This window comes from Rhinatrema bivittatum, chromosome 8 (assembly GCF_901001135.1).
Source record: "Rhinatrema bivittatum chromosome 8, aRhiBiv1.1, whole genome shotgun sequence".
In the NCBI taxonomy this organism is placed as follows: domain Eukaryota; kingdom Metazoa; phylum Chordata; class Amphibia; order Gymnophiona; family Rhinatrematidae; genus Rhinatrema; species Rhinatrema bivittatum.
In genome coordinates this window covers 80767585-80779824 of record NC_042622.1, presented here as the reverse complement: position 1 = coordinate 80779824, position 12240 = coordinate 80767585, and the positions used below count along the sequence as shown (strand labels likewise).

Sequence of the window (12240 nt, the reverse complement as noted above, 5' to 3'; positions counted from 1 at the left end):
TAATTAAATTGAAAACAGTCTTCACATATATGATTATCCCAGCAATCACATAAATAGTAACTTCAACACACTTCTCATTTAAGAATATACTATTGAACTTTGTAACCGTAAAATATTGGCACCCTATGGTTAACTTAGAAACCAAACCAAACCTATTTCGTGCCTATATGTAAACCGTTGTGATGGTACATTACTAAACAGTATAGAAAAGTTTTTAAATAAATAAAATAAATGAACTAGTGGCTTTGGCTACTAGGATCGACCACCGGCTTCGTGATAAGGTGAAAGAACTCCAGCCTAATAGAGGACCAGGTCAGAAGGAGGTTAGTGCTAAACCTGCACCTCGGATGGTTCCAGTAATTCCTGCTGCCAGTGGAGATGAACCAATGTCCCAACATGCCCAATTTGTCTGGGAAACGGGCGGGCCTAAGTCCTGCAGGAGGACTGTTCTTAGGCCTTACGACGCCCTCTCCTCCGCTCTCTCTCCCAGTCTCCTTGATCTGCGGACTGTCTGAGTTTCAAACTCTTGCCCTGGTGGATTCAGGAGCAGGAGGCAACTTTATTCTTCGATGCCTAGTGGAACATTTGAGGATCCCCCTCGTCACTTTGAAGGTTCCACTTCTCCTATCTTCCATCCATGGGGAGCCCTTACCTGGTGATGTGACTTGCCAAACTGTACTGGAAACTCTTCGCACCAGAGCTCTTCATACAGAGTCAATTCCCTTCTTTGTGTTAGAGAAGGCCATGCACCCTATCGTCCTGGGCTTACCCTGGTTGCAGTCGCACCAACCCCAATTTGACTGGGCAGCCTTGGAACTCTCCCGCTGGGGCCCAGATTGTCATGGGAAGTGCCTTAAGGAGATTGCTCTTGTCATCTGCATGCCTACAACTCCAGTGATGCTGGGACTGCCACCTCAATACGCATCTTTCAGTGATGTGTTTCCAAAGAAGCTGCTGACATTCTTCCTCCGCATAGGTCCTATGACTATGCCATAAGACTGAAACCCAATACTGAACCTCCTAAAGGACATGTCAATCCACTCTCAGCGATTGAGAACAAGGCGATGTCCGAATACATAGAGGAGAATTTACAGAAAGGGTTTATCAGACCATCGAAGTCTCCAGCCGGCGCAGGCTTCTTCTTTGTGGGGAAGAAGGAAGGTACCTTACGTCCTTGTATCGATTACCGAGGTCTGAACGAGATCACGATTAAAGACCGCTACCCCCTGCCTTTAATCTCAGAGCTGTTTGACCGGCTTCAGGGGGCCAAAATATTCTCAAAACTTGACCTGAAGGGGGCCTACAACTTAGTTTGCATTCGCAGTGGCGACGAATGGAAAACAGCCTTCAACAGTTGAGACAGCCATTTTGAGTACTTAGTAATGCCCTTCGGCCTGTGCAACGCACCCACTATATTTCAGAATATGATGAACGACATCTTGTGGGACCTGTTGTACAAGAGTGTTGTGGTATACCTGGATGATATCCTGATATTTTCTCAGGATTTGCCCACTCATCTAGAGGATGTCAAGCAAGTACTATGCCAACTCCGTGAACACCGGCTCTACGCCAAACTATCCAAGTGCGAATTTCATAAAGGCTCCGTGCCTTTTCTAGGCTATATCGTGTCTAAAGATGGCTTCCAGATGGACCCTTAAAAGCTAGAGAGAGTATCAAAAATTGGTCCCAACCTACCAGCCTGAAGGCCCTGAGATGAGTTTTGGGGTTTACCAACTATTATAGAAGCTTTATAAAAAACTACTCTTCTTTAACAGTACCCTTGACCGCAATGACCCGCAAGGGTGCCAACGCTTCAAAATGGTCTGCGGAGGCCATTTCCGCTTTTGAGAAATTAAAGACTGCCTTTTCCACGGAACCATGCTTGCAGCATCCTGACCCCAACAAGCCATTTATCGTAGAAGTTGACACTTTGGATGTCGGCGTGGGGGCTGTATTGAGCCAATCTGGAGACTCTAAATCCTTACGTCCCTGCTCTTTCTTCTCACGACGTTTCTCCCCGGCAGAGAAGAACTATGGGATCAGAAATAAAGAGCTCTTGGTTATTAAGCTAGCATTCGAGGAATGGCAGCCTTGGCTCGAAGGCACTCAACATCAAATAACCATATTCACGGGCCATAAAAATCTAGAGTATCTCCGCCATGCACAACGTCTTAACCACAGACAAGCTAGATGGGTCCTTATTCTTCAATCATTTTGACTTTGTGCTTAAATATAGCCCCGGAGACAGAAATACCAGAACTGATGCCTTGTCACGCTCCTTTCTCTCGGAGGATGTGTCTGAAGAACCTCAGCACATAATTGACCCGAAGAGAGTCTTCTTGGTGACTACACATTCTGTGCCCGCTGGTAAGACCATCGTGCCTAAACACCTCAGGAAGAAAGTGCTCTTTTGGGCGCACGATTCGAAGCTGGCTGGCCATCCTGGTCAACGCCGCACCCTGCTCAAGATCCAGAAGTTCTATTGGTGGCCTACTATCAAGAAAGATACCCTATCCTACGTGGCATCTTGTACCAACTGTGCCAAACACAAACTTGCTTCTGGCCAACCGTGGGGATTGCTGCAGCCACTGCCAGTTCCGAAACAGCCCTGGTCACACACCGCTACTGACTTTGTAGTCGATTTACCCCTTTCTGGAGGAATGAATACCATCTGGGTAACAGTTGATCGCTTCAGCAAGATGGCCCATTTCGTGGCGCTACCTGGCTTACCTTCAGCCTTGGAGCTTGTGAAGCTCTTCATATCGCACATTTTTCGCCTTCACGGCCTACCAAGACACATTGTTTCAGACCAAGGATCTCAATTCACGGCAAGATTCTGGAGGGCCTTGTGCAAGTTATTCGACATCTCTCTAGACTACACTTCAGCCTATCATCCGCAATCAAATGGCCAAACAGAACGGATGAATAGAACCTTAAAACAGTTCATTCGAGCCTACGTGAGTTGCCGTCAGAATAACTAGGCTGAACTGTTGGGCTGAATTCGCCATCAATTCTCTTCCAGCAACATCAACTGGATCAACACCTTTTGAAGTGGTATATGGATGTTCACCAACACCGCCACTTCCACTGAAGCTCTCAGTGACGTCCCCAGCAGCTCAATCTACTGCTGATGAAATCCATAACCTGTGGACTCAGACGAAAGACATGCTAGTTAAAGCGAGTGACCGTGTTAAGAAGTTTTATGACGCTCACCATTCTCAAGCTCCTGTCTTCAAACCCGGTGACAAAGTCTGGTTATCTACCAAACATCTCAGATTGAAGTTACCCTCCATTCGTTTTGCTCCTCACTATGTTGGACCATTTCCAATCCTCCGACGTCTTGACAACATCACTTACAGTCTGAAGCTACCACCTGGACTAAACATCCACAACGCTTTTCAAGTTTCACTCTTGAAACTGCTCACACTCAGTGAATTCTCTTCCAAGACTCAGGAACCACCTGCCATCAACACAGAAGATGACCTAGAATTTAAGGTCGAAGAGATTCTTGATGTCCTAAGACGAGGCAAAACATTTGAATACCTTCTTTCTTGGGAAGGTTTCGGCCCCAAAGAAAACTCTTGGGAGCCTCAGGCTAACATCCTTGATAAAGAGATGCTCCGTCAATTTCATCTCGCGCATCCTTTGAAGCCTAAACCTGGTACCCGCAGAGGAGACCGCCCTTTGAAGGGGGGTACTGTTACGACTGTCACTGCCCGACGTCTCCACTCCACCCTCCTTAACTCTTTGGCCACTCCTCCCGCGGTTGATGGACGTCTGGCTGCCGCAGCATCTGCCTACCGTCTTCTCCAGCATCCCCTGTCCGGCTTGGACGCTGTATCCCGCCATGTTGTTCAGCTACCATAGGGCATGCGCGCCGCGCGGCCCTACTTCTTATTCTTTCTTTGGCGCGAACCTCAGGGGCGTCCCCCTGTGATGATGTCACACATCCCGGATACAAAAGCCTACTCTGTTTGCTAGCTACTCGAGTTAGCAAGGAACTCCTTACGGGTGGGATTCGCTCTCCGTACCTAGCTACTCTGCCCCTCCTTAATTGGACTTACTCCATCGGGGTACCCGCTCCTCGGGGGCCTCTTTCTTTTCTTTCAGGTCGCTGTCTGGAACTGGTACTCGCTCCTTGAGGGCCCATGTTCCCGGACTCGCTGCCTGAGCTCACTTCTGCTTGGAAGAACCCGCTGCCTATACCATCAGTGAGTTACCATCTATATTCTCTCAGAGCTGTTCCCTGGAACTAGGTACTTGCTCCTCGAGAGCCTGCCTCTATTCCAGCTTCTGTGTTACCTTCCGGGAGAAACCGCTGTGTGAGTAATCAACCAACGAGGCTCTATACTGAACCCTGTGTATGCTCCACTGTATTCACTATCTCAGTTTCTCTCCACTATAGCACAGCTATTGAGGGATCGCTGTTCCAGTGTCCTGAGGGACTACAAGCGGGCTTCATCTCTACTCACTACTGCCACCTCTGGTGGCTTCTCAACTCTGTTTAATAAAAGATAATTCTGTGTTGTGTGTCCTAAGCTGAGCCTGACCTGTGGCCCCTCACGGGACTTCCCCCCGTGGGCGTGGTCATCTGCCAGTGTCCAAGGGTCCACCCAAAACCTTACAAACAATAATTTTACTAGCATGTAGGCATTTGTAACAATCTTTGTTGTGTTTTCTCAATAGGATATGAATTAGTGGTAAATTACTGTCTTTTCATAAGGAAGGCTATTGTGCCTGGTAGTAAAGGGAGTTTGTTTTGCTTTTACTGAGATGTCATCAGAACCAGAATATCTTTTTTGTATAGCGAGTTGTACAGGGTAATGCCCTAGATCTGCTCTGCACTCATTGCTGGGGGGTTGAGGGGATTCCTGTGGATACAGAGTGCATGTTTACATTTAGCCCCGTGATTGTCACATGTTCAGTGTGTCATGCATGTGAGAACCATCTGTCAGGTGTGACCCGGCCAAAAAAAGGTTGAGAACCACTGACCTAGAAAACACCTAGGGGGGGTGGAGGCCGCATGCATGGTATTGCTTCTCCTTATCAGCATGGCCCAGAAGAGGAAGTGAGGTGCACCTACGTGGAAACAAGAGGCCATGCCTTTGTTATAAGTAGGCAAAGGCATGAGGCCTAATTGAGGAAAAGGAGCAGTGCGAGCTAAATTTGAAGAGCCAAAGCATCAGCCCAAGCAGCCCCAAGAAAGAGGACAATTACCATTGGCCACAAGGGCTGAAAGAGGACAGGCTGAAGCTGCTGCTGCTATCACTTGTGCTTCTGGGAGGAGAGAAACAGAGTTTGTGTGCCTGTGAGAGACTAAGCATGTGAGAGTGAGCGACAGCTTCTGGGTGTGTGCCTTGTGAGATGAGCATATGAGAGTGAGGGACAGCCTGTGTGTATCTGTGTGAGACTAAGCCTGTGAGCGACAACCTGTGTGTATGCTTGTGTGAGAGACAGTCTGTGTGAGACAGCATGTGAGCGACAGTCTGCATGTGTATGCTTGTGTGAGACTGAGCATGTGAGAGTGAGAGAGCGCTTCTGGGTGGGTCTGTGTGAGACAAGCACATGAGTGAGAGACAACCTGTGTATATGTATGCCTGTGAGCGACAGCCTTTCCATGTATGCATGTGTGAGACTGAGCATGTGAGAGTAAGAGACTGCTTCTGTGTGTCTGTGTGAGACAAGCACATGAGAGTGAGAGACAGCTATGTATGCCTCTGAGAGACTGAGCATGAAAGAGACAGCATGTGAGGGTGTCTGTGTGAGACTGAGCATGAGAGAGTGAGAGACAACCTGTGTGTGTATCTGTGTATGTAAAACTAATCACGAGTGAGTGAGACACAGCCTGTGTGTTTGTGTGAGTGAGACTGAGCATGTGAGAGTGTATGATATATGAGAGAGAGGAGAAAGTTTATGAGCAACAGCCACACTCCTCTCCTCATGCTAATCCAAGACAATCTCAGGGGGCACCCAGAAACCAAAAGTTCCCAGGTATGGAGAGCAGGGGATTTTTTTTTATCCTTATTATTTTTAATTATTAGATGTTTGTGTCTGCTGTTTGGAACATTTTTATGAGTTTTTAATTGCTGGATGTTATTCTGTTCTTCAGCTGTTTTGAAATATGTATTCTTTTAATTAGTATGATTTTATTACTAATGATTTTATATTTCTTGATTTTATTTGATTTTTTTTCTGAGGAATGGTGATTCTGTTTTTCCATTGTTACACTGCATTTGAAGTCTGGCTTGTTGTGATTTCCTATGCAAATTTTGTCTGCATGTTTCTATTTGTACTTATGCTCTTTTTATTCTGTATTTGGTGAGGGCTTATCTGTATTCTGCATGTATGAATGAAGTGAGATATTCTGCCAATGTGCGGTTTCTGTGTAGGGATCTATAGTATGTATTTATTTAAAGGTTCTTTTATACTGCTCCATGCTAGGCGGTTTATAGTGACATAAAAGCAAGTTTGCTTACCGTAAACGGTATTTCCGTAGATAGCAGGATGAATTAGCCATGCTGTCATGGGAACTGTCCATCAGGCCTGGGAGGCGGAGCTTCAAAATTGAATCAGAGCTTTGCTCTGAGGCTGCGCATGAGTTCCCGCGCCAGAAAGCAGATTCTCCTCAGTCTGTAATAAAGCAAGCGTGATAGTATATGGAGAATGTCGACTGTTCAGGGAGGTGGGTGGGTCAGCATGGCTAATTCATCCTATCTCCGGACACACTGTTTACGGTAAGCAAACTTGCTTTTTCCCGTTGATAGCAGGGCTGAATTAGCCATGCTGTCATGGGAGTCCTAAACTCCCCATCACACTGAGGAAGTAGTTCATGAAGTTATGTGTATGTCAGTGTGATGCAGTTCAGGTGACAGTTGACTCCGTGGTATACTTTGGCAACGACTGCAGAAGTGCACGACCCAATGTGGCATCTTCCGCCATGTGTTAGTCCAAGCAGTAGTGGGACATGAATGTGTGAAGGGATGCCCATGTGGCGGCTTTACATACATGGTTGTACATGTCGTAGGTGGGCTACTGAGGTTGCCACTGCCCGTACTTGATGAGCATTAGGATGGGAACGTAGCTTGGCATTCTGTTTATGGTAACAGAACTGTATACACTGAGCTATCCAACCAGAGATGGTGCGTTTGGCGATTGGCAAGCTGCTCTCCACATAATGCTCACCTCTTATTTATGGAATTAAATGAGCCTTCACCAACTTTCTGAATTTCAGGTAATTACCTTCATTCTTGATTGTCCCTGGGAAGGCTGTTCCATAATAGTGGGGCCACTGACATGAATGCTCTGCTCTGTTCCTCATACTGCGAGAGCTCAGGCCCTGCATTTTTTATATGGCAGGTCTTCAATCTTTGTAACATTGTAAGGACCATTCTACTCACTGGACGCAGTGGTATGAAGACAGCTGTCCCTCCAGCCATTTTAACCATTGGCTCATAGCAGTCAAAAAATGGCTCAATGATGATAACCTGAGACAGGCAAAAGGATGCATAATCAGGCCCTCCAGCAGCAGAATTTAAGAATCAGTTGCTAGTGCAAGCAAGAATATCCCAGAGAATATGTTGCCCTTAGAGCACCAGTGTCTGTAGCAGAGAAGTGCTCTAAATAATAAATCCCTCCCTCCCCCTTAGTTTTATAGTGAAGCTGCATTACCTCATCACCTTCATCCACCAAGGCCTGAAATGTACAGAACAAGGCTTCATAGGCCCCCACAGTCACCAGCACATTACTGAGAGGGTCCAGATCCTGCCTTAGCAGCTTCCCATAAAACTGAGCCAGAATCTTTACCAGAGGGGGGTGTCCCTGCAAAAAAAAAAAAAAGAAAGAAAAAACATTGAGAGAAATGGGGAGGGTTTCCTTGCAGAGAGAAGGAAGGAAGGAAAGAGCAGATGACACAGAGATTCCTGCACAGCCAAGAAGATTCAGCTGAACAGTCACAAAAATGACCCTCATAGATTATAAACAGCATTAACATATAGTAATGTGTCCAGGGGGATAAAGGTTGAGCCAGTTCTGGTTTTACACCACTGTATGCCTGGAGATGCATTCCTGCTTCTCTTTAGGAACTCAATAGAGAAATCAAAACTACATCCTTAAGCGTACAATGAGGTAAAACTAGGACTGGGTTAGCTTGCCTCCCTGAACATGGAGGTATATGGTCACCCTAATTATAAAGGGGGTAATAAACACATAAAATCACAGGCTGATTATTGTCCCCACTCTGAAGTAGACAGTATAAGTACTTTTACTTGCTTAAAAAAAATGGGTGGGAACAGACCGAGGGAGGGAAATGTATATAATGAAATCTCTGAAATTTTTGGCACATGCTTTGTGCTTGCTTCAATGCTGGTACAAAGTACACAGGTACTTGTGTCTTGGACTGGCCACTGTTGGACACAGGATACTGGGCTTGATGGACCTTTGGTGTGATCCAGTATGGCATATCTCTGAGCTGTAGCTATGCAATTTGGCACCTATGGCCAAGTGAAAAACAGCACCCTCTCCCTTTACACAACACATGAAACCACGAGTTGGGAGACTCTGTTAAATGTTTGTACAGCAATGGCCATGGCCAGTGCAAAGGTATTAGAGGCCCTAGGAAAACTTTATGGCCTTGGACCCCCAACCCCATCACACCCTCCTCACACACACACACAATTAAAAATGATATATTTAAAATAACAGATTTTATGCAAAAAAAGAACATTCAAAGCATAGACTTCTGAGGTAAAAATATCACTTAAAATATGTATATTATATGTACATGCACTGCTGATTTGCCAACCAGAAAACCCTGCAAAAAGCAAGAGACGCTTGGAACCTATATGGTATTAGGCCTACTGTAATGCATCTTGGGCATGGGCATGACTCTCAGAGAGCCACGAGTAAAAAGAATTTCTATATAAAAACAGCACTAATTGCCAGCACTCAAACAGCTTCAATCCTATCTATGAAAGTTAATACTGCAAATATTACACCAGGCCTAAAACATAATATACCCCCTATTAGGAAAACAGAACAAGCCAAGCTGCTATAGATCCCTATAGGTACTACATACTAATGGAGTACCTCACTTCAGTCACACATGCAAAACAGAGATACACCCTCAAATACAGAAGTGACCATACAGTACAAACAGAAATGTACAGATAAATACTGGAAACCGCAACAAGCCAAATTCTGTATGCACTGCAACAATGGAAAAAACAGAAACATTACCATGCCTCAAAACAAAATTAGTAAAACCATACCAATAAAAAAGAATAATTCAAAACAATTAAGGCCTGATTTTAAAAAGCATTTACTCAAGTAAATGCATTTTACTCGAGTAAGTGAACTTTTGAAAATTGTTACAATAAATTGCTCACGTACGTGCACTTTATTCGAGTATATGGCTTTTGAAAATTACTACAATAGTAGTGACATTTACGCGTGTAACTCCTTTTGAAAATTACCCCCTTAATGAATAGAACAACATTCAATAATTAAAAACTCGTATAAAAATCTTCCAAACATCAATAAAATATTTCAAAACAGACATCTCAAATAACACCCAATAATTAAAATAAGGATTTTAAAAAATTCCCCATTATCCATACCTTGGAACTTTTGATTTCCCGATGCCCTGAAATTGTCATGGATTAGCTGGCATAGTTGTGTACGCACATGCTCCCTCTCACACACACACACACGTGCTGTCACTCCCACACATACATACACATGCGCTCTCTCTCACTCTCCCACACACAAGCACACATGCTCTCTCTTCCACACACACATATGCTCTCACTCTCCCACACATGCAGATACTCTCTCTCACTCTCCCACACACAAGCACACATGCTCTCTCTCATCCTCCCACACACAAGCACACATGCTCACTCTTCCACACACGGGCATACATGCTTTCTCTCACTTTTCCACACAGAAGCACACATGCTCACTCTCCCACACATGCTTTCTCTCTCACACTCACTTTCTCCTTGATGGAGTAGGCAGCAGTAATCTCCTTCTTCACTTGCTGAGGACCCACTGGCAGCCAGCCGTACTGCTCTCATTGGCACATGGCACCTTTTGGTAGTGGCATCTATGACCGTGGCCATATTCGCCATAGGCATGCTAAGGCTCTGGCATATATTATGTTCCTATGTACTTTCCACCCGCATTGTGTGCACTGGTCATATTTTCCAAATGAATCACTGCAGAGTTTTCCTTTGAAAATGAGCTTCCAGTCCTAGGGGTAATTTTATTATTACCTTCAAAAAGATTTACTAAAATATTTAATGATGGAGAGAACAAAGTAAAAACACTAGCCTGAATCTTCCTTTATTTTACCCTTAGGGAAGCTACGATCCTTGCTGGATTGCTTAGATATTAACTAGTCTATTTAATAGCACTACTGAATCTTGTTTCGTTTCAAGCAAGGAACGTACAATAAAAACTCTTTCGCAGTATTCAAAGAAAGGCTGTGAGATCAGATACATGTGGAAACTATCCTCTGGTACGATCAATGGCAGAACAAATGGTTTCTCTCCTCAAGTCCTTGTCAAATGTCAGTGAAAAGATGTGCATCAGAATTCACAGATTCCTAGGAATCTGGTAAATCTCCATTGATCTGAGCTGGATTTGCACTAGTAACCTAAAGGTGAAAGGCGCTAATATCGTGGCTATTCTCAAACCATCCAATCCCCACAGCCTACTAAATAAAATAATTAAATGGGTACCAGGAAACCTGGGTTCAAATCCTGTTTCTCGCTCTGACACTCCTTGTGACCTGGGCAAGCCACTTTATTTATTTAAAGCAATTTTTTGTCCACCCACATCCATATTGTTCACGGCAGATTACATAGTTAAAAACAGCGGCATAGCCAGAACTGAATTTTTTTTTGGGGGGGGGGGGGGGGGGGCTCAAGGTTAACATGGGTAGGCAGCAGACATACAGATCTAGGCCCTAGTAGTTGTTGTCTTATCGATAAATAATGCCTTAGCATGCACCCCTGCAATGGATTTCTGAATAGTTTGCAACAGCCATCATGCATGATTGACATTTTAAAATATTTTAATTCTATTACTTCGAGCACTTGCCAACATTAAAACTGCCTGATTAATCTATATTAATTTTACATTTATTGCAGTTTTTAAATACACAGTATCATATGTGAAAAGTAAACAAAGAACACTTCAGAAACATCAGATCCAATCACGTAATAAAACAAATAGCAATATATTCTTTTATGAATCCTCTTTCCAAAGATGCATAAAACTATAATAAAATAGCAATAATCATCATAAAAAGATTTGCAGCAACCTTATCTACAAAAAGGCAGCAAGGCAAACATTTCACCAGGCCCTAGAACACTAATACACTACCTAAATGGCAAACAGAAAAAAAACAGACTGCTACAAATTCTTACAGACAAGCTAGATGCTAGCCAAAATACTGCATCTCTGTCACACATGTGCAACACAGACAGACCCTTACCCAAGACAGAATAAGAGATTATGAATTAGAAACAAACATGCAGCCAAAACTAAAATGGAAAGCCAGAGAAACCACTCTGTGAACACTGGAATACTGAAGAAAAAGCAAGCTACAAGTATATAAGAAATGCAAATTCCAAAACATGGGATATTCCAATCGCTGAAAGGCAAAATAATTTTTTTTTTTACCTTTGTTGTCCGATCTTATTTTCTAATCAGTTGGTTCCAGTCTTTTTCCCCCTTGTCTGTCTTTTCCTTGTTCCTTTTTCAGGGTCTCTTATTCTGTCTATCTTCTTTCCTTCCTCCTTCATACACACTCACAGACTCTCACACATATACACGCTTTCTCTCACACAGGATCCCACTCTTCCATACTCTCTGTCACATGCATACAGGTTCCCTTTCCCACACACACACAATTATAGGCTCTCACTCTTGCATGCCCTCTTTCACACAGGCTCCCACTCCCACAAACACAACACACAGGCTCTCACTCTCATATGCAGGCCATGAATCTCACACAGACACACAGGCTCGCACTCTCACATGCAGGTTCCAACTCCCACGTACACCATTTCTCCCACATGCTCTCTCTCACATACACCCTCAGGTAGGCTCTCATTCACATCCCCCCCAAGCAGGCTCCCATTCACACACACACACATACATCCACCCACCCCCAGGCAGGATCCCATTCATACCCCCCAGGCAGGCTCCCATTATAGTACCTCCCAATCTTTCAGG

The 12240-nt window shown here is 44.4% G+C and overlaps 1 protein-coding gene across 6 annotated transcripts in view; it reads right to left on the bottom strand.

The window, feature by feature from the left end:
* Positions 1-12240, bottom strand: part of KYAT1 (kynurenine aminotransferase 1) — a 71381-nt gene that overhangs the window by 35022 nt on the left and 24119 nt on the right. For all 6 annotated transcript variants that reach the window (XR_003858251.1, XM_029612969.1, XM_029612970.1 and 3 more), the window contains 2 exons: positions 7669-7818; positions 7398-7484 (listed from right to left, as the gene is read on the bottom strand). Coding sequence is in view for 5 of the 6 variants with exons in the window: in XM_029612969.1 (XP_029468829.1) it covers positions 7398-7484; positions 7669-7818 (237 nt within the window). In the remaining variant the exon portion in view is untranslated. The remainder of the gene's footprint in view (positions 1-7397; positions 7485-7668; positions 7819-12240) is intronic.